This window comes from Eulemur rufifrons, chromosome 1, assembly GCF_041146395.1.
Source record: "Eulemur rufifrons isolate Redbay chromosome 1, OSU_ERuf_1, whole genome shotgun sequence".
NCBI lineage: Eukaryota > Metazoa > Chordata > Mammalia > Primates > Lemuridae > Eulemur > Eulemur rufifrons.
In genome coordinates, this window is record NC_090983.1 from 28,093,154 (window position 1) to 28,117,342 (window position 24,189).

The 24,189-nt window shown below is 39.2% G+C and overlaps 1 protein-coding gene across 4 annotated transcripts in view; it reads right to left on the reverse strand.

Moving 5' to 3' along the window:
- Positions 1-24,189, reverse strand: part of PARD3B (par-3 family cell polarity regulator beta) — a 957,311-nt gene that overhangs the window by 330,259 nt on the left and 602,863 nt on the right. For all 4 annotated transcript variants that reach the window (XM_069468028.1, XM_069468036.1, XM_069468042.1 and 1 more), the window contains one exon: positions 3,987-4,031. In XM_069468028.1, coding sequence (XP_069324129.1) covers positions 3,987-4,031 — 45 coding nt within the window. The remainder of the gene's footprint in view (positions 1-3,986; positions 4,032-24,189) is intronic.

Genomic DNA, 24,189 nt, shown 5'->3' on the forward strand with positions numbered 1-24,189 from the left:
TAAAGCCTAATAATAATAATACAAGCTATGTCAAATTTGATGCCATTTTCTCTGGATTCTAATGTTCCCTAAGAAGATTTGTCATTTTAAAAAATGGTTTTATTGTTTAAAATATACACCTTTCTGGGTTTTTTTTTCTTCATACATTGCTAGGATTTTAATTTTGTCAGAATTCAATTAGTGAGATAGAGAAACAGGTAAAGACATTTTTGGCTTTCCAATGCTCTCTGAAACTTGTGATTTTCCTTAAAGGAGACAAATGAAAGATAATTTATAAGTTCTCTAGGAAGGTCTCACCATTCCATAGACATAAACACCTCTCATATGTGGAGCAGGACCTCACAAGATTAGAAACAGTATAGTCATCCTGCTGTCTTCCTTGCCAGGATAATGAGATGCAACGTACTGGCAGGGGAAGCCCCTGAAATGGGTCACTAGAGGAGTCCCAAGAATACTGGAGTGATTCCAAAGGGGTGAGGGGAATCTTACCTGGGCTTTTGGCTTGATCTGAGCTCTAAGGAATCAACCATTTAAAGATTAAGCCAAGCAAAGGGTGCCAAAATTTTTGTCACAAATTTGGGAGGTACCCAAGCCAGACCAACAGATGGAACTTGGCATGAAATGGCTCTTTACACACTAAGTAGCTGACTCAGAAGAAATTTTAACTCATATAAATTTATTAAAATATTTAATATCATCTCAAATAAGAGGATGGATGACAGAGTTAGGTCAGCACACACAATTTAATTTAACTTCCTGTTGGTCTTGGATAGTATAAAAGCTGCCCACATTTGTATAATTAAAGAGAGAGAGAGACTCTTTCTTCCTAGCACATAAAAAATTATGTTTTTACCTAAACATTCTGAAGAAAGGATCTCGGGAAGAATGGATATTACAACAAACAGAGGTTGAGTGATCCCTTTTAACACTGGTGAGACAAGTATGAATCTCAGAATTTTATAAATTAAAATACAACCTGGCAACTTGCTTAGTGGGCACAGACTGCCTGTAGCAGATTCTGACTATAGTTATATATTAGGTGAATCTTTAAAATGATTTTGAAACTGACAGAGGTTGTCAAAATCAAGATGACCTTTAATTCTCTACTGCTACCACCACTAGCAGCAGCGACAACAATAACAATAAGAAATTCTTCTACATAAATGCAACACACATAGAGGAGTGACATTTGATGTGAGGGATGAGTTCTTGAGGATTATTATAATTCAAGACTCATTTAAAAAAAAAGAAATATAAACTTGGGGAAGGGTATATTCTTGGATTGTATAAATTTATAACCTTAGTTGCATATTTTTCTTGAACGCTGCTCTGTGTTTTCTCACAAATGTCTCTAATGTTTTACAGGACACTCTCATTTAATATAACTCTAGAATATACAATTTCAGGTGACTGGCCCTCTTCATTGTATGCCACTTTTGCTCCAAAGTTACCAAGTTTCTGGTTGCTTTTCAGCATTTCCACAGATGCCCAATGAAAAACTCAATTCTGTAGTGATAGAATATAAAAGTATTTACAAATATAAAGTATAGTAAATGTTGGAATAACAGTAACAGAAATCTTTTTTTTTTTTTTGAGACAGAGTCTCACTCTGTTGCCCGGGCTAGAGTGAGTGCCGTGGCATCAGCCTAGCTCACAGCAACCTCAAACTCCTGGGCTTAAGCGATCCTACTGCCTCAGCCTCCCGAGTAGCTGGGACTACAGGCATGCGCCACCATGCCTGGCTAATTTTTTTGTATATATATATTTTAGTTGTCCATATAATGTCTTTCTATTTTTAGTAGAGACGGGGTCTCAGTCTTGCTCAGGCTGGTCTCGAACTCCTGACCTCGAGCGATCCACCCGCCTCGGCCTCCCAGAGTGCTAGGATTACAGGCGTGAGCCACCGCGCCCGGCCTAAGTAACAGAAATCTTTAAAATATCAAATGTATTTACACAGTGCAGTTGATGTGATATAAAGACTTCTGGAATTATTTCTATCTACCAGCTAAAGTGAAGTCACCATGTGGATTTTACAATGAACCTGTCTGACAGCTTTAAAATTCTGCCATTTTTAACTTTTATTTTTTAATTTTGGAAGGTTATTACTTCAGATTTTGTACTGAGTAGTTCTTTATTAATATTTTTATATTATACTACATAAAAACAGATCATTCAAATTTACCTAAAATATTATATCAATATATTAATACTAAACTTGACCATGTTCTCATTTAAAAAGAATGACAATAACTTTTAATTAGCCGCTAACAGTCATTTGTTAAGTTCAGAGTACAGCAAGATTTGACTTCCCAGAAAAAAGCCAGAAAGCTTATTATTTGCTCATTTTCAAAAACCAAATTGATAAACATTCTTAAAAAATCAAATCACTTCAACTTTTTACCTTGAAGCCTCTCTCAGTGCATTAAAAAAAAAGGCTTTAATCTTTGGATATTAATGTATGTGAGAGAACTAAAAGCAGTACGATTCATTTAAGATGAAAATAACATAGGCTATCCTTGGGGTTCCTTGGTCATGAGAACTTCCTTCTCAGGCTCCTAAAAATATTTCCAGTGGTGGAGAGTTTAACGGAAGCGGAAGATGGGAACGAGCAGCATGCGGCAATTTATCACGCCCACAGACATCTTTTCTCTCACAGAGATCTAACCTCTTAGACTCTTTATTAGGAGGAATAGGAAAAAAAAAAAAGAAAGAAAATCTAAGAGTTGTGAACCAGCCCTTCCCTGCTGCTATCACTAGAGAATCTGGAGAAAGAAGAAAAGAAAAAAAAAAAATCATAATCTTGCCCCGGAACATGATGGAGGTAATGAGGCATCGAGGCCATGTACTGCTGAAAACATAATTGGCACATAAACACAGGAGACGCTCGGTGACGGGAAGGACTTCTTTGTTTCAGAAACAGAGGGATGCCAACAAACTGTAACCCTCTGTTGTTTGCAGTGGCAATTCTAAGGGTAAAATGGGTATTTTTACCCCAAAATAACGTACACTTAGAAGAAATGGATTTCTGAATTATTTACTAACTTAGTAGCTTTAAATGTTCTCAACTAATGTGAATACATGATGATGAAGGAGAAGGCAGGCTACTGCAGGTTGGCTTTAGGAGTGAAGGTACCTCGCGTGTAACAGAAAAAGAGAGAGGACACTTCCTCGCTATCCTGGGGACTTCCTAGGGAACCTCGAGAGGGTTCATTCATGAGTCTAAAGAAAGATAATACAGTCATCTCTGACACAATCCTTTTTGATGACAGGCAAAAAGATTATTCTTTCTTTCTTTTGAGACAGAGTCTCACTTTGTCATCCCAGGTAGAGTGCTGCGGCGTCACTGTAGCTCACAGCAACCACAAACTCCTGGGCTCAAGCTATCCTCCCACCTCAGCCTCCCTAGTAGCTGGGACTACAGGCGTGTGTCATGACACCCGGCTAATTTTTCTATTTTGAGTAGACGGGGTCTCACTCTTGCTCAGGCTGGTCTCAAATTCCTGAGCTCAAGCAATCCTCCTACCCCGGCCTCCCAGAGTGTTAGGATCACAGGCGTGAGTCAACGCGCCCACTCTATTCTTTCTTGAGGAGAAAGAAATGTCCTTATCTTTCTTACCCTGGAATTCTTTGTCCTGCCGCTTTAATGTGAAAGTCATCATGGGAAAGAATTTCAAACTTTCCTGGGTTTTATTTACAACTTTTTTTAAGTGTTCAGCTGGAAGATAGGTTTAAGATTTTTGGTTTTATAATTATTTTTTGGGAAACCTTTATTCTTTCCTCTCAAACATTTTGAGTCAGCATACATTATGCCACCATACACACAGCCAAGCAATAATTCATCTTTGTGGAAGTCAGAGACATCTCATGTATTAATTAGAAAGCCTTTCAGTGAATAGTGGATAGAAACAGGTTCCAACTGCTACTAAAACGCAGCCAGTGATTTCCAGGAAGAGGGAAAATAAAGTCAGTTACAAGGAATATCTTACCCGATTCGTGTCCAGCCAATGAATGAACTTTGCTTTCATCTGGCACTGAGGAGAAGAAATAAAAGAGACAAGGATCAGATCTGCTTGTAAATCAGACATTTTCTGAACAATAAATTAATATAGATTCACAATAAATTAAATCTTTTACTGGCAATTATTTGAGGAAGTTTTTTCTCCTAGCCTACGCCGGGGTACCTGATTTTTATTAGACGTTTTAAAGGTAACTATGAAGAAATATATGTTTATTAGATCTTCTATAAATATAAGATCATTTTCTCTTAATTTTCAATACTTTCAGTTCTTTTACCTGGGTTGTTGCTTACATGTTTAAAAGAGGAGAAACTAAATTCATGGAACTAAATTCATGGAACTAGAGACGTATGATATATTAATACAATAAAAACTCTTTGAGTATAACAACTATATATATATATTCTATACTTAAGGATTAGACTTCGTATCTGGTTAAAATGGAGTAAAAGGAACAGATTTGTAATCCCCTCTGAAACAATTTTTAAAAAATAGACAAAACATGAAACAAAGGCATTCAACTGATTAGACATCAGCCAACAAAGCCAGTGACTCCCCAGAGACGGAGAACAAATGAGGCGAGTCCTGCAACTGCCCCAGCTTACTGTCTGGAGAAAGTTTCCAGGCAGCTGCACAGGGACGGGGACCCACACACAGAACCCATGATGTCCCTGACTTAAGGACGTGGTCCTGGATGTCCAGGGAAGCCAAGGCAGATGGAGTTTGCAGGGCAGAGACCCAGAGAGGAGAGAGCAATACAGAATTCTCTGATAGCCTCAGAGAATCCGTATTCAGTTACGTACTGATGATCACAAGTGTGTCAGGAAATTACTCAAGACCTGGCAAAGAACCAGGCAAAAGTAGAAAGGAACAGTATCTGAAGTCCACACAGGGCTAGGCATAGTGCCTATTCCCAGCAGCTGGAGTAGAAAACTTCACAATTCAGGGGCATGAGGTAGAATATGAAGAAGGGTCTTGCCTCAATAGTGGGGAAAAATGAATAGTGGGGAAAAAATGAATCCTAGATTAACACAGATCTGATGAAATGGATGCATTTTTAAAAGCCACAAATTACCAAAGCTTATATAAGAAGAAACAACTAATATGAATAGCCCTATAGTTACCTTTTTAAAAAATGAGTAAGGAAAACTTTCCCACAAAGAAAACTCTAGGTCCAGATGGCTTCCTGGTGAATTTTACCAAACATCTAAGGAAGAAATAATACCGAATCTACAGAAGCTCTACCAGAAAGTAGAGGAGGGAGGATTTCCCAGCCCATTCTATGAGGCTGGTACTACTCTGATATAGTATCAGGAAAAGACACTGTATGAAAACTACTAATCAATATCCTTCGCGAGCATAGATGCAAAGTTATTAATCCTTAAGTGTCTCTGCTTGGATTACTACTTTAATATTCGACAAAACTGGTCATCATTTACCACGTGCCACTGCCTAGGCTAATCTATAAAACTCAGGTGCTCAAGGGTTGAAGCAAGGTGAGAGAAAACTTCCTTAGAAGGAGGTTCTCTTCCATTTTCCAAACATTAGATTATTCTCAGACTAACACATCCCTCTCTGTCTGCCCACAACATCCAGTCATATTGAACTGACCCAGTTACTCTACACGATCTTCCCACTGCCTCCTGGCCCTCCTTGCCTCAGCTGTCTATTTCTTTATTGTCCAGATAGAAGCATGTCTGTGATTATCCTGTTCTCAACGGCTTAAAAATCTTGTTAGACTTTTTGCTTTATTTCCAGTTGGGAAGTAAGTCAGACAATGTTTACCAGGTACCGATTGTGAGCCAAATTCTTTCTCAGGCCTAAAAACACTTACAGTGGAGTCTACAGTATGAGTAGGAAAATACTGAAAAACAATGATAATGATTAAAAATAACAATAGCAGCTCATACGTCTCGAGCACTTATAATATGCAGGTTCTATGCACTTTGTATTTACTAATTCATTTAATCCTCATGATGACCTGGAAAGATAGATATTATTACTGTTATCCTTATGCTACAGAGCAAGAAACTGACACACACCTCCTAAATGAAAGAGCCAGAAATTAAACCTGGCACTCTTAATCACTCCATTATACTTGTGATAAGAGTCATAGAAGAGTTACTATCCGAAAATTTGAAGAATGACCAATTGAAATATAAGAAAACACATAAACACCTATATGCTAGAAAATTATCTTTTTTTTTGAATATATGCTATTAATAGAAATATTCCTGTGGTGACCAATATTAACAAGCATTAGCTATAATTTTGTTTAACATGCTTGGAAATCTACAATTCTAATAGGTTCAAGCTAAAATCGTCTTTTCCATTTCACGAATGAAAAATCATCTTTCCGAATTAGAATCCTTGCTGGGAAACTTTGTGCAAGTCATTTTAACTTTCTGTGCCTCCGCCTCATCATACATAAAATGGGGATAATATTGCTTACCCCATAGGTTTGTGACGATGATTACATGTGTAAGTATATGCAAAGTACTTAGAAGATCATATAGTAAATACTTAATACATATTAACTGTTGTCATTATCATTAATGAGAAACAAAAGAGAAAGACAGAATAATATGATAGCTAATAATGACACAGATGTGGGTTAAAGGCCAGCGTTACCAGGCAAGTTACTAAGCTCTTTTTAATCTTAGTTTCCCCATATAAAACATGGGGATAAAAACAGCACAAAGGGAGTGGTGGCAGCTAAATGAAAGAAATGCACAAAAACATTTAGCATAGTGCCAGGTACATAATCCTCAATAAATGAAAACTTTTCATAAATGGAAGCTGTGAGAGTGGTAAAGGTGGTAAATTTGACGATGGTTGTGGTGTTTACGATTTCACTTGCTCAGGATTATAAAGACATAGAAGGAGAAAATAATTGAGAACATATCATGCTTCTGCAGGGTGCTAGGCACTTCCACATTGTTATCTCACGGATCATTCCACACCCACAGCAGATATTACCTCCTGCTTTACCTGGCTGCTAGTTCATCTTGTAGTGAAAGAAAGGCAGAGAAAACACACTAGGCTATATAGTCTTATCATGTATAGTTATTCTGAAAAAGGGATTCATATAAAGGTAAGGCTTTTGTTGTTTTGGTCTTTTTTTTTTTTTTTAAATTAAATCTAAGCTGATTTCAGTACTTGCAAATTCCCCAACCAAATTAGGTTTAACAAGGTACCTTCTTAACTTTTTGGCTGAATAATGTCTATTATTTCTAGTAGGAATACTTATCATTATTTTAATTGACAATTTGAAATTCTCTAGAACACTAATATAAACTATTTTAAAAAACAGTGTAGAAAATCCAAATGGGTGATAGGCATAAAAATTAAAGGTCTTCCTCCAAAATATTCACTGACACAGATGTCTATCTTTAGGACAGAAGAGAAATGAATAAACATAATAGAAAAGAGAGGGAGCTGTAATGACTTAATTAATATAATACATTTTATTTAAAAGGTTAAATTTGGAACAATCATCTTTTATACACATGCTTAGTGCTGAGAAGCAATTTAAATAACAGTAGCAAATGAGAAAATGAGGTAAAATTACACATGCCATCAAGTTGTGTTTTTTTTTTTTTAAATGGCAAGTGTTATAATTAACACCCAACTTCCTTTATAACTCATATTACCTTAGAGCTACTATTAAAGTTATCTCTTGGGGCAGGAGCTTAAGTCTAGTACTTTCACTACATAATATTTAGATAGCACAGTGATTGGAATGGTATCGATATGAATTATGACAGATGCGTCATTTTAAACAAAGGACTTATTTACAAGAGATGGGAAGATGAAGGGGCCTGGTGTGGGAAAGGTCTTCCATTCCAAAATGGTTTAAAATAGTTAAGTACTAAAAGCATCAAGCAAAAGAATGTTGATGGAGCAAAAGCTTAACTTTCTTCTGCTTCTGATGACAGATTTTTCTTTTCTTTTCTTTCTAAGGTTTTAGAGCCTATTGCATTCCCTTTCTTATTCTTCAGTTTTACCCAAGGACTGGTACTACTTGCTCTTGATGATCTTAAGGGGATATTACAGTAATTGAAGAAATATCAATGAAATGTTGAGTCTTTCTGAAGATGTAATTCATATACGCTTTTATTATAACCATTATTACCTACTTAGAGGGCACCATGGACTTGCTCCTCTTGAGATTTCTCAGGTTTTATTTAGATAATAGGATTTCCATATTAACCTTATGCTTCCTGACATTCAACATAAGATTGATGAACATTATTTGATTTAATTACCATAAGGTGCTTAACAGAGAGGACACTCTTTGGCTTGGATACTTGTTAATTTCCTGGTGTGTCCTCTGATTCAGGAAGACTTGTTTGGGACACGCAGCAGCCTGATGGCCTATGTTTCTAGTTCTCTGGTTGTGGGCGGCCTTTGAAGCTCATCAGAACTGCCTGATGCCAATGGCACCTTTTTATAAAGTGCGGATAAACAGACTGTGTCTTTTCATTTAATTTCAACCAGGTTCACTGTCAGAATTGAGAGAAGAAAAATATGTGAAAAAGATGGCACTCTGAGAACTTGTTATTGGCAAACATTAAAGTGTACATAATACTTACAGGCATTGGCTTCCCAGTAGGGCACATTTATATTAATATAGTGATCACTTAAAGTGTTTTATTCTTTTGTCAAACCTTCTTATGCCCTTCAAATGCATTCTCACTGGGGGAAAACAATCCCCTTGCTTATTGACAGCATTTGATACGCATTCTATGACATAAGTGACTATTAGGGACTGCACTTGCTTAATAAAAATTTGCAGAACAGTGGCAGATTTGGTGAGTTAATGGGGCCCAGATGCTCTTCTTATGCTGACAGAAGATGGTATATTGCTAACATGCACAAATCTCTTCAGATAAACATTGCCATCAGCTACAGTTATTCTTTTTGAGAATGCCAACACTATGTCACGAATAAGGAATATGCAAATGTGTTCAGATTCCCACTACTTCATATTGAGATACTTTGATGCAAAGTAGCACTCTATGATGCAATGCTGCTCTTTTACATATTAATAGACAGCTCCATTTCATTTAAGTTTTGATTTTCATATCTTTGAGATAATAGAGACTGCAATTTTGAAGTTGATGTTTGGCACAATAAAAATTTATCTTCTAATGAGACCATACATACTTCTCTTTGGAGAGTTTGCTAGGAAACTAAATATCAAGTAATTCCTTAATGGTTAATAAATTTGTTTCCAAGAGTTGTTCCTTCAGAACTTTAAAAAAATTGATGTAGCTGCCAATATTAAGAATCAATTTTCCTCTCTTTTAACAGATCAATTTCTGTGCAACTGATTGATTTCCAGAATTTCTAAGGAATGAAAACCTGTTTCAAGTTGTAAATTAAGTACCCTCCTTAGCAACCATGAACTATTACTGCATTAATTTATAGTGTTTTCTTATGTCAATGACTATTTGGCATACTGTTTCTCCTTAGGGAGAATTTTTTGAGTTTTCATCACTGTGAATTTTTATGTGTTAAAAAATTCTTTCATCTCTTGGGGGAAAAAAACCCCATACAACCCTATAAAAAACAAAACAAGGCTTTTGCTGAAAAGGGGGTTAGGGAATTAGTGCAAAATAATAGTGCAAACATTCATCTCATTTATCTTAGCAAGCTTCCCCGAAAGCACTGTGCTCCCTTCCGGATGTGCTGCTGCTCTGACAATATGCTAATTAGAACTCAGCAGCTGATGTTTTCTTTCGATATTATAAGGCATCTATCTCTTAGCCATGGTGACACAGGGTAAAAATGAGGGGTCCATTCCCCTCAGAATTAGCCAGCTATCCATATGTTCACAACTCTTCAGTGATCACTTTAAAATTCCCTTTCTTTCTCTGTCTGCTTTAGAAAGTTTTAAATCGGAAGTCAGAAAAATTTAATACTTTTCATATGTTCTCATACTATTGTCTTTAGCTCATTAAAGAGTATTGGAAAAAACAGATCATTCCTTCATACATTCATGAATTGATTTAACCATTCAATAAACACCATCTTTCTCAAGAGAATCAGATACTCAACCCTGTGGTCTGAGGAGACACAAACAAATAATATATCTGACACCATAAGATGTGTTGAGAATAAAGGGTATGCTTTAGGAACAGTGGAAGGTCAGACAGACATGAGGGTGCAAAAAGATAATAAAGGTTTTAGATGAGAATTTGAACCAATCAATTTGAGAGGAGCAAAGACAACTTTTAGGCCCTGGGACACCCTTAGTCATGAGAAGGGAGTAGCATGAAAAGGAGGCAAGAGCCCAACCTTTGCTGTCAAAGGGACCTGGATTCCGAGGTTAATTACATGTATGCGTGTGAACTAATTACTGAATCTTTTTCAACCTTCCTGAACTTACTTGTAAAATGTAGATAATGCCCCACAGGATGAGACAACTTAACAGGATGTAAAAACTTATCATGGAACCTAGCAGAAGTAGGTGCTCAAAAATAGATTAAGATTGTCTCACATCTCACCACTTCTGCCAAATTCTCTACACTCCAGCACATCGGAAGTATGTTTTTAAATAGGCCATGCAACTTCATAAGTTGGTACGATATACGAATAGCACATACTATTCCTTCTGAATTGTAATGAAAATTCATCCACTCTCTTGCTTGGCAAACATGCGCTAAGGTCACATTCAAATGTCATCTTCTCTAGGTCTCCAGGCCGAGATTAGGGACCAAAATAATTTGTAAATATCTCACTTACTTGTATATGGGTCTGTTTCCCATAAAACTATGAATATCTTTGCAGGGAATATGTCTTGTTTTTCCATTTTAGCCTAGAATCATGCCTATCACCCCTTAGGTACACATTAATGTCCCCTGAGTGAGTGAATGTACTATGTGTAAAAGTAAAGAAAGAATAGCAATTCGGATATGTCCATTCAACAAAGTGTTCTAGACTAATGAATAATTGTCCACTGTGGTACCTATATGATTATAGAAATGGTATAGCATAAACATGTATAAACATTGTAAAATTCTTCTGGCAAATTTTCAGACAAGTTCCTGGCAAGGAAGGGGTAGGAGAAGGTGATTGGGGTCTAATTCTTGGACAGGTCTAAATAAAGACCAAAACATGATAGAACTGTTTGGAATAAATATCAGTTCACTTATATTTTGAGTAGTGAACTATAGATATGTAGAAAAAAATATATGATTGGTAGGCTAGTCACACTTTGTTGTCTTTCTCTAATGACTGAGTTATATGTGACTGATTACTTGTGTATTAGTTCCTATCTATTGTTTTGGCTTATTGACACTAATCACAGTGTTGTTCTTCACATGGTATAACACTTGAAATTGAGTTCCCTCTGTTTATAGAAAAAACACATTACATTTCTTAAAAAAATTGAATACTTGGTAAAAAAAAAAAAAAAAAAAAGCTCTCCTTTCAATATGCAAATGTTATGAGTTTCCAAAGCTGTAAATAGAGTAAATAAATGCCTTTCTGTTATATAATTTCAGAAAAAAGCCAACAAAAATGCTAGCTTTAAAAATTGCTTTTATGAAATATTAAAGAGCTAAAAATACTTACATGTGTAAGGCATATAGGACAACAATAAAACACTGTGTATCAACTACTTTAAGAAAATTATTTTACCTTTGAAGCACCATGGGTGTTTTAATCCAATATCATTCCTTTCCCTCCTCACAATCCTGAATTTTCTACTTTATAATTCTCTTGCTTTTCTTTATAGCACAAATTTGACCCCAAATAATATTCTTTAAAATTTTTATCTTTCATTAAATGACATTAGGTTCTTTTTGTGTGCCCACTGATACAAACACATGGCTTTTCCTTTTTAGTCTGTCAATATGGGACTTACGCTGATTGATTTCAAATGTGAAACCAACATTACATAAAACCCTGCTGGTCATGAAATACTATCTTTTTATATATTGATGGGTTCAATTTGCTAACTTTTAAAATTGAATTTTATACCAGTTCATGAAGGATATGAATCTAAAGTTTTCATTTTTTTTTTTTTCATTTTTTTTGAGACAGTCTCACTCTGTTGCCTGAGCTAGAGAGCCATGGCATCAACCTAGCTCACAGCAACCTCAAACTCCTGGGTTCATGTGATCCTCTTGCCTCAGCCTCCCTGAATGCTAGGATTATAGGCGTGAGCCACTGTGCCTGGCCAAAGCTTTCTTTTTTCTGAAGTCCTTGTCCGGTTTTAATATCCGAGTAATGCTGGCTTCATAGACTGAGTTCGGAGAGTATTCTGCCTCCTTCTTTATTTATCTGGAAGAGTTTCTGTAGAATTGTTATTTCTTCCTATGAAACACTTAAAATTCACCAGTAAATCTATCTGGACCTGGAGTTTCCTTTGTGGAAAGTATTTAACTATAATTCAACTTCTTTAATACATACAGGGCTAGTCAGACTATATTTTCTTGCATGAGTTTTCCAGTTTGAATGTTTTAAGACATTTGTCCATGACATCTTAGTCCTCAAATTTACTGTGCATAATATTGCCTTATTATCCGTTTAATATCTGTAAAATCTGTAGTGATGTCTCTCTCTCAATCCTGATAATGTTCATGTGTCTTGTCTTTTACATTGATCAGTCTGGCTAGTGGTTTATCATTTTTATTGACCTTATCCAAAAAGTATCCTTTGGTTTCAATGATTTTCTCAATTTTCTTTCCAGCTCATTGATTTCTGCTCTGATTCTTATTATTTCTCTTCTTATGCTTAATTTGCATTAAATTTACAGTAGTCCCACTTATCTGTGGTTTCACTATCTGTGGTTTTGGTTTCCCACTGTGTCTGAAATATTAAATGGATAATTCCAGAAATAATTCATAAGTTGTAAAATGTGAACCACTCTAAGTAGCATGTAAAATGTCGTGCCACCCTGCTTTGTAGCATCCAAGATGCGAACCATTCCTTTGTACAGAGTGTCCATGATGTATATGCCATCTGCCCCTTAGTCACTTAGCAGCCATCTTGATTATCAGATCAACTGTGGTGTATAGTATATGCAGTATTTTACTATCTGAGGTTTCAGCTAACCATTGGGGGTCTTGGAATGTATCCCCCATGGATAAGTGGGGACTACTGTGTGGGGAGCGGTCTAGGCCTCCTAGTGTACCCGCCCAGGACATGCGTAGTCAGGCCCTCCACCTATCCCTGTGGGACACGCTTGTGGGACACACCTATCCGGGGCTATAAAAGCAGCTTGCATTTCCTGTTCGAGGTCTCTCGCCATGTAACTGTTGTAGATGCCTCATTAAACTACTGCTGGAAGAACTCCAACTGGTCGTGTCGTACTTGCTGGCAACTGCGGCGCGACAAGTGGTGCCGAAACCCGGGAACTCTCGCACCAGGCGGAGACGACCTCATTAGAGGTGAGTTCAGAACCGCAGTAGTAGAGGTAGAGTTGGACCCCCACCTTCGATCGTGCTTCACTATGGGAAATTCCCCGAGCGCCCAGCTGCTCCGTGCTCTACAGGAGCTTTTGGCTGCACGAGAGTTGAAAATCCCCGAGCGTGTCTTACGGCATTTTATGCAGGAAGTAGATCGTGTGGCACCATGGTTTCTCCACTCGGGCTCTTTCACCGTTCCGAGCTGGGATAAATTAGAGAAGGACCTTCGCTGTGCCCATGCTACTGGGCTCCTTCGAGAGTGCGTCCTTCCTATTTGGGCATTGGTGCGCACCTGCCTAGAGGACTCTCCTTGTAGTATTCAAGTGCAGCAGGGGCAGCAGGCTCTGAGTGACTATCAAGATAGTATGTCAGAAAGGGATAAGGGTGGTCCGGACCGGCCGGGGCGTTCGAGAACCCGGTCGGAAGAAAAGCGGGGAGCCGCCCGCAAGGGAGGGCGCTCAGGAAGGCGACGGGGACGCCCGTTGCCCGGCCCGTTATCTAGGGAGGACGTGGCTTGTAAAATGGCCGCCCTCCGTCTGTCTTCGTCTTCTTCTTCCTCTTCTTTGTCCCGCTCTTCTTCCTCGTCTCGCGAGAGGGAGGCAGAGCTTTCTCCGGCCGATAAGGCGGACTTGGAGGAGGCGGTGGCGGCGTATGAGGCGGAGCGTTATCGCCCGCCTCCGTATGCCTCCGCCCCTCCCCCACCAGTTGAAGCATGGGCTGCCTGGGGCAAGCCTGAGGTCCTTAAGACTGATAACGGCCTGGCCTATACTTCCCGGGCCTTTCAACAATTTTGCCGCCGTCTCGGCGTTACCCATCGCACTGGCTTGCCCTATAACCCCCAGGCCCAGGGCATTGTAGAACGCGCCCATGGCACAATCAAAGTCTACTTACAAAAACAAAAGGGGGAGGCTGGGGCTTTGGGCGGTGGTAGGTCTCCCAAATCTGCCCTATCTCTTACTCTATATACTTTAAATTTTTTGCTGCTGGATGACCGTGGTCGCTCGGCGGCAGATCGCCATGTGGATCCTGGCCCCCCCCTTTCCGAGCGGGTGATGTGGAAAGATGTACTTTGTAATCAATGGAAAGGACAGGATCTGATTCTCAGCAGATCCAGGGGAGCTGTTTGTGTTTTTCCACAGGATGCCCCGGACCCTATCTGGGTTCCGACACGCCTCACGCGACACCTCAGTCATCCTGCTGCTTCCTCGCCGGCTCCTGACGACGATGCTGTTGTGGCGGATTCTGCTTTCCCTGACCATGACCCTCCTCGCCCTGGGAGTGCTGTCCAGGGCGAAACGTCGTTGGGCCATCCTGCCTGTATTCCCGAGACCCCTGCCAGTGACCCATGATTCACACATATTCCCTCGACCTTTTACCACCAATGCCTCTTTGGGTCTTCCCTACCTCCCGTGGTCCAATGAGTCTGGGGAGGTTCCGGGCAATGATTCTTACACCCTTGCAGGGTCCCTATGCTTCACTACCCTTACAACGGACGCGGCTGCCAGGGCTGTGTATCACTTCAGTCCCGTATAACAACCTCTCTCGCGCAGCTAATCTATTACAGGGAACTTGGTCCTCCAATTTCTCTAGGCTAGCTGCTCAGCTTCAAGTGGAAATTACCCATATTAATTCTACCCGGTTAGATCCTATGTTCACTGATGGCCTCCTCCCAACCTTTCTATCTCTTCTCCGCAGTGTTCGGGAGTGGGCCGGTCTCGGGTCCCTGGGCCTGCTGGGATGCCTTGGTTTGGGCCTCCTGTTCTGGGGACTCATGCGTGTTTGACGGCAACAACAGAGGGATCGGGCGGTCATGGCTCAAGCCTTTGCTGCCCTTCATGAGGGCTCCCCCCCTGGAGTGTGGATAAGCATGTTACATACGGACGGCAACTACCGCTCTTCCCCTTGACAGCATGGCGTGGCCCTTGCACCCCGAGGGCTTGTCCCCATTGCACCGGGAAGGGCGCGCGACCCCTGTTTTGTGGTCAGCCCTTGCACCTTCATGAGCTCTCGCTCATTGCACTGAAGAGTGGTGACCATACGCCCCTTGGTGAACTGTGACCCTAGATCCGGACTGGGGCTTCCGTTCACCATGAGGCAAAAACAAAAGGGGGAGCTGTGGGGAGCGGTCTAGGCCTCCTAGTGTACCCGCCCAGGACATGCGTAGTCAGGCCCTCCACCTATCCCTGTGGGACACGCTTGTGGGACACACCTATCCGGGGCTATAAAAGCAGCTTGCATTTCCTGTTCGAGGTCTCTAGCCATGTAACTGTTGTAGATGCCTCATTAAACTACTGCTGGAAGAACTCCAACTGGTCATGTCGTACTTGCTGGCAACTGCGGCGCGACACTACTGTATTCTTCTTTATATATTTTGTTAAAGTAAAAGCTGAAGCCATTTATTTGAGACCTTTCTTCCTTGTCTAATACAGTTCAGTGCTATAAATTATCCTCTTAGTGGCACCTGACAATTTTTTTTATCCCACAAACTTTGATAGCTAGTGTTTTTATTTTCATCCAATTCAAATACTTTCTAATTTCTCTTGGTTTCTCCTTTGATCCATGTGCTATTGAAAGGGTATTATTTTAAAAATATTTGTAGATTTCCACAGTTCCGTTATTGAATTCTAATTTAATTCCACTATAGTGACAGAATCTACGTTGTATGACATACATCCTTTAAAAACTTTTGAGACTTGTTTTATAGTCCAGAATATGGTCTATCCTATTAAATGTTCTATGTGCACTTGCAAAGAATATGTATTTGGCTGCTGTGTTATTTCATAGTGATAGCAGAGCCAAATCATCAAGATGATATAATTCTAAATGTTTATGCACCTGGTAATAGTGCTTCAAAATTTATGAGACAAAAATTCATGGAAGAACAAGGGAAACAGTTGAAGATTTAAACAATCTCTCTCAATAACTGATAGAACAAGTAGACAAAAAAAAAAAATCAGTAAGGCTACAGAAGACTTGAATGCTTGATATTTTTATGTTCCTATAATTTAAAAAAAAAAAACTTTGAGACATAGTTGAGTTACTTGGAAAGAGCTGATCTTTTTGGGTCTTGCTTTTAAGATTTGTCAGACAGGACTATGGTAGCATTCACTGTAGGCTGATTATGCCCTACCTCACAAGCAATGTCCTTATGCATACCTTATCCAATGTCCTATGAATGATGAGATTTTTCCAATCTTATTGGTGGGAACAGACATTATTTCCAGTCCTGTACATGCTCTGGGTACTGTTTCCTGGATCTTTTAGGGCCAGCCTTGGTAGTTTTCTCACATGCATGCTCTGATCAATACTCTGTGTATCACTTAATGGAAACTTGCTAAGTATGTCTGAGTTCTCTCTCTGTGCAGCTTTCTCTGCTCTGGTACACTGTTCTGTCCACTCTAACCACCTTGCTTCCCCTGAACTCTCAGCTCCATCTCCATGACTCAGTGAATGGAAATTATGATATAAATTTTATAACAAGTTTCATAGTACAGTTTTTATATTTCTCTGGAATAAATTTAAAAATAGTTAATATATTGGAACCTCTCTGTCCATGTAACTACAGCCTATCCTAAATCACAGAATGAATGGCCCTAAGACTGCTAGAGTCTTAAAACATAATGGAGAGGACACTGAGCTGAGAACATGACCAGTGACCGAGGGCGATGTTCTTTGGAGGTGTCATCACCTGCTTCTTTCCTACACAAGGTTATTATGAGATCGATGCTGAAAAGAGGCAAGTTTTGTTTATTTGAATACAGGACAACAAGGAAAATGCAGCTAACTTGTAGAATGAAAGGAAACCATGTCTAGGCTCAGGGCCATTCCCTTGTCCTGACAGAATATGTGCCGTCTTCATGAACAAACAACAGTCACAGATGGCCAGCTGTCAAGTCTCCCTTCCACGAATTCTTATAACTGGACCCAAGGCTTTCACCAGTCCATGGCTGAGCGTTTGCAATTGCCTCCAACTTGTTCTTGACCGACCTCCGTCTCTCCAACTGTACTACACATCTTGTTTACCACATCAACATTAACCCATGGCCAACATTACTTTCATCATTTTTCTAAGCTACCCAAAACCTTCACTAATATTCTACTGCCTGAAGAATAATATAGTCTCCTTAGCTTTGTATTCAAGATTTGAACCCTTTTTACCTTTCCCATTACATTGTCCTCTATTCACCTTTTAGTGAAGTCATATACAATGATTCTTGGTTTCCTCCCATATGTCTTTAACCTTCACTGGAAATGTCGCAAACTTCACCTGTGTAAATACTCTACTATTACTCCTCATGGGACCACCTCTTCCCAGAATGTTCTCTCCATTTGTGTAACCCCCACGCCACCCCAGAACACTTTAGCTTTGCCTCCAAGCATATTACTGCTCTCTACTCTGTATTATGTTGAGTTGTGGGCAACCTCAGTGAAGGCAAATATAGTATTTTCTTCATCTTTATGTGATAAACAGTCACAGTTTACAAAGCTTCTAGTCAGTCTCTGCTCCATTTTTTCCCATCTGTGACAAGGGAAGTACTACTTGTGTAAGATCCCTCCTAGATAAATATATTCCTAGGTATTTTAATTTCTTTGTTGCTATTGCATGAAACTATCACGAGAGCAAACAGACAACCTACAGAACAGGAGAAAATATTTGCATACTACACATCTGATAAAGGGCTGATAACTAGGATCTATATAAAACTCAGGAAAATCAGCAAGAAAAAATCAAACAACCCCATTAAAAAGTGAGCAAAGGAAATGAACAGAAACTTTTCAAAAGAAGACAGACTAATGGCTAACAAACATGAAAAAATGCTCAACATCTTTAATCATCAGGGAAATGCAAACCAAAATCACAATGAGATATCACTTAACTCCAGTGAGAATGGTTTTTATCAAAAAGTCCCAAAACAACAAATGTTGGAATGGATGTGGAGAGACAGAAACACTTATACAATGCTGGTGGGACTGCAAACTAGTACAACCTCTGTGGAAAGTAATATGGAGATACTTCAAAGAACTAAAAGTAGAACTACCATTTGATCTAGCAATCCCATTACTGGACATCTACCGAAAGGAACAAAAGACATTCTATAAAAAAGAAATCTGCACAGCAGCCCAATTCACAATAGCAAAGATGTGAAAACAACCCAAGTGCCCATCAACACACGAGTGGATTAATAAAATGTGATATATGTATACCATGGCACAAAGAAACAATGGTGATCTAGCACCTCTTGTATTATCCTGGATAGAACTGGAGCCCATTCTACTAAATGAAGTATCATAAGAATGGAAAACAAGCACCACATGCACTCACCATCAAATTGGTATTAATTGATCAACAGTTATATGCACATATTGTAGTAACATGCATCGGGTGTCAGGCACATTAATACCTAATGGGTGCAGTGTGCACCATCTGGGGGATGGACACATTTGTAGCTCTGACTTGGGTGGGGCAAAGGCAATATATGTAACCTAAACATTTCTACCCCTGTAATATGCTGAAATTAAAAAAAAAAAAATCCCTCTAAGAAAACTTCTTTCTCTGTTCATTCCTGAGATCTACCAGGGTTAGATTATTTCTACTACTCAAACAATAAAATCCTCCATGATTCTAAGACCCTTGAGAAACATTTCTGTTATCAGCATGAAATTGATGCTGCTTAAACCACACATACAAAAAAAGCACACAGGCTACCTGTAAGTCATATAACAACCAACCATTATTCACTAGTAAGCAATGAAAAACATACTTCTAATTCCACTATAATGTACATTTTCACATTATGTAGTGACTCCTTTTTAAACAGGGATAAAGAGGAAGGAAACTAAAATTACCAACTTATGTGTCAGCAATGCTGGTAAGCATTTCAATATATGTTATCTCATTTAAGCCTTACAAAAAGTCTTTGAGCTTGGCATTATTATCCTCATTTTACAGAGAGAGGAACTGAGGAAAGAACTGAACTTTATGTCATAAAGTTTGCAAATGGAATAGCTGGGCTCTGAAGGGTTCCCGACTTCAAAGCACAAATTCCTTCTGCTACGTGAATACGAGAAATAAGATTTTGCTAATGGCTTTGCTGTCAAGAACTACGTATATTTCTACTACTCACCACTATCTATAAAAGTATAATTTCATATAAAACTATATGAAAGAACACATGATGTCTCTTAAAAATTATCGTTGGTGCTCTCAGAAATAAGTAGTAAAGTTGTCATAAGTTGCGTGTAACTTCATACACCTGGAAATTGTTACCGAGAAAAGCAGGGACTACCATTCAGATGGTGTCAGAGCAGCCGAAAAGGGGAAAAAAAAGAGAGAGAGAGATCTAAGTGACATTATGGAGAATTTATTGCCTGCATATGGGAATGAAGCAACAGAGAACTACAGATAAATCCAAAGTGTGTGGCCTTGTGATTGAAAGATGACATTATTAGAAAGAAGATAGAAGGGAGAAATGGCGTAGGGTCAGGTCCACAGTCCGGACGTAGCAGAAGCAGCATGGAGTGCTCTGGGACCCACATCTCTCCTCACTCCCTCTCCCCACCCCCAGGCTTTTTTATGCCACCTAAGACTGCATTAGTTTTCTTGGCAGCCAAACTGGGCTACTGCTGGCTCCTCAACTGTGTGCAGTTAGCTAAAACCTGGGAGTCCTTTTTATACTAACTCCTGTTAAACCACATCATCTTTGTCTGGCAAATACCTTAAGAGAGCCAGCGGTATGTCAGGCACCATGCTAGGCACTGGTGTTGCAAAAGTAAGCAAACTAGTCCCAAGCCCTGCACCAGCAGGGCTTCTAACGTACAAGTAACCACAAACAGTGTGAAAAGTGTTAGCAAACTACACAGCTGTCACCTTGACAGATGTAATAACTTCAGACTGATCTTTGGGATTCTGCATTTACTCCCTATGGTCTATTTTCCACATGAAAGCTACTGTGATCATTGTAAAATATAAACCAAACCAATACAAAAATCTTACCACAAGAGTCCCTTGCTCAAAGCCTCCCGATAGCTTCCAACCACATCTAGAAGAAAATCCAAAGGCTTCCCACAGCTTCCAAGCCCTGCGTAGGCAGCCCACTGGTGGCCTCTCCAACTCCATTCTGCACGGCTCTGCCCCTCGCTCAGTGGGCTACCCCCATTCTGCCCTCACAGCAGTTCCTCACACATGTGAACCACACCCCTCTTCAGGGCTTTGGAATATGCTCTTCCCCCTGCTCTATACTGTTCTCCCAAACAGCCATGTAACTCACTGCCCTCTTGTGATCATGTCTCCAAGAAGGTCACATCATCAGAGAGGTCGTCCATGGCCACCCCACGCAAAGGAGGGCGTCCCAACTCTGACTCTCCATCTCTGTCTCCACAACTTGCTCCATGTTTCTTCAAAGCACTTACCACTGCCTGGTGTCTTCCCCACTGAAATATAAGCTCCATGTGGACATGGGCTTTGCTTTGTTCACTGTTTTGTCTCTGGGGCCTAGAGCAGTGCCTGGCATATAGTAGGCACTCAAAACATACTTGTTAAATAAAAGGATGGTCAGGGAACCTTGAAAATAGGTAAGTAGCAGACTAAATGTAGTCTATGGCTTGGTCCTTCCAGGAGATGTATAAGAAGTACCGTAGATGTGTTTTGGGCAGAGGAAACATGAAAGCCTAAATGCAGCTTGACACAAAGAAACCGAAGATCTTCCATACGGCTGGAAGGCTCTGCATGAGAGGTGGGCTGGTGAGAGAACAGTGGAGGAGAAAGGAAGGGGCCAGTCATGGAGGATCTTGAAAACCACCTTAATGAGTTTTGTCTTTATCCCCAGGGCAATGGGATGTTGTTATGGGATTTTTAGCAAGGAAGTGACATGATCGGATTTGTGTTTTAAAAAGATCACCCAGGCTGCAGCGTGGAAAATAAATTGGATGGGAATAAGACAGGAGGCAGTTGCTTCATGAACCCCAATACAGGAATTTACATTTATCCCTATTAAATTTAATCTTCTGAATTGCTAGTCACCAGTTCTCCCTGTTGAGGCCTTTTTGAAGCCTGATTCTGTCATCCAATGTTATTAGCTAACTCACCAAGTTATGTTTCTGCTACAAATTTGACAAGCAAGTCTGCTATATCCAAATCATGTGCATGACTTATATTACTGAAAACCATTCCTGCTCTCTTCTCGGCACTTTTGTCTGTGCTTGTGAGATGGCTGGCTGGGTGAAATATACTCTGACCATTCAACAGTGTTTCTTACTGTCATGTTAACTGGCCAGCCCAGAATGGAATTATAACCCTAAAGACCTATTAACCCAAACTACCCAGGATTATCCCGTGCATTTCCCCTAGAGCTTACAGACTTTACGGTAAGGTGCCAACCCATTTTATTCTTGCATGAATTAATTTTGGCACTGGCTTTCTGGCTGGGGATTGCATAGCTGCTTCTGTTCTTGGCTACAATAAGTGCTATCAAAAGATTTCTCTTCTGGCATGAATTGAAGTACATAATACTGTCTATATTTCTGCCCAGAATCTACTATCATCTGTTTAATATGCAAACTGTGCAAAACCAGGGCTGGTAGTGTGTAATAGATTTTGAAAAGTTGTCATCCAGACTCATTGTTTATTAGAGGTTATTAACTTTGGGGGTTTATGTGCTGTCTCTTCAACTCAGAGCACACAACCATTCACTTAAATGGGAGGCACAAAGATCTGCACACACTCTAGTGAACTCATCTGATATTTTATACTGCTCTATTAGATAAGCTCACTTAAATCAGGCTTCCTTTTGCAGAACAGGCCATTATACATACATATTAAATATCCACTATCTTTTTGGAAGTTATTGAGGTATATTAAGAATGTAGAACAGGGCTGAGCTAATAGAAAACATTAATTGGAAAAATGGACAGTTGCTAGACCTAGAGTCAAAAGTGACCTCATAGGCAGCAATTATTTTAATCTTTTTTCCTTAGACCAGGGATTTCTTTGGAGATCTCAGAGGCTACTGACCATGGAAAAGAAAAAGTAAAAACAATGGGCTATATATACCCATGATGTATTTCCTCCTACTATTCTTTCCTGCTCCTCACCCTAAGAAAAAAATTTTTTGCTGTAAAAATTTGAAAGGGATTTTTAAAATTCACTTAAAATTATTTGGCCATGAGTTATTCATTTAATTACAAGTTGACTGATTTTTTTAGTAATCTCTGTGTATACTTAGAAATTCTTATGAGTTGTAAAAAGAGATCCCAAAATACAAACTGTTTACAAATGTAATGATATTTTTAAATGAATTCTAAGTACAGTATTTAATAAAATTTGTATAAGGTTACATTTCAGGGATAAACATCCTTCAAATTCGGTGTTGTATTTTCACACGTTAGAGCCAATCACATTGTTCACATCTCACATAATTTAGCAGGGTTTTTGTAAAGCTTACAGGCTGTAGGCCTTGTGCATATAGTGACTAACAAGAAAAATAAATTCTTGCCTGCTCCAACTAGCAGAACTGTTTCAGCAGTTTAGGACATAAATATATAAAGCTTAAAACCAGAGGGTCATTAAGAAGAAAGAAAAAAATAATAATTTTTTATTTTTTTCCATCTGGGTGTCTCTTTCCTTCCTACATCTTATTCCTTCACTAGATCCCTTGGTTTGACAATGGTACCACAGTTCTTCCAAGCAACTCCAACTTCTTATCCTCTCCCCTGGCTTCAGGATAATTGGTCAAGCTTGACTTTGACTGCAGATAGAGAATCAGGGCATTGCTCTTACTTTTCTACTGACTGTACAATTCTAACAAATTAGGATTAGAATAATAGTCTCTAAGGACTAAGATCTAAAGGAACTCAGAAATTGTGTCCAGTTCATGAGGCTCTCTGTGTACTTCCAAATACATGCAGTGACCAGAACTCGTACAGGATGGCTATGGCAGACACTGTAGTTTGACTGACCCAATGTCACCAACAACCCAATTCTCCCTAGCTGCTTACTCCCTAGCTACTTCCTGGCTAGATGGTATGTGACATGTGATAATCCTGGCCAATGAAATAAGAGGAGAAGTTTGCTGGGCAGCACTTTTTAGACAATATTGGATTTCCTGATTAAGGGAAGAATGTTGACACACCCTTTTGACTTCTGCTACTTCTTTTTAATTTTTTTTGTGCCTGAACATGGATATGACTGCTGGAGATACAATAGCTACCTGAACACTCCAAAGTAACAAAATTGGCAGACGCAAGCCAGAAAGTCAAGAATGGAAGAATGGAAGAAGAGAAGGAGCCTAGGTCTCTGATGGATTCGTTGAGCCACTGAACTGGCCTTATTCAGATTTCAAGTTATGTAAGACAAATGAATCCCTGTTTATTACATCAGTGTTAGTAGAGTTCTCCGAGCATTGCAGGGGAACGTGCTCTTAGCTAATATCATTTTAACTGGCAAAGAGTAACTTTCTGCATTGACCTGAAATCTCTTAACAAACATATCATTCTGTATCATAAATATTCTTATCTTCTCCTTCCAGGTGATAGCCCTCAATGATATCCTCAATGATATGAAGTCAGCCAATACACTCTATACCCCTTTCATCCTTCTTGTAGTTAAACATCCCCATTTATTTCTACCATGGACAAAACTCTGCTTTTTTATTCTATTTTAAATTTATTCTTGTATTGCCAATTGATTTTATTCTAATTATAATATATACTTGTGGCAAAGGTTTGAAATATGAAGGAATGTATAAATAAAATAAAAA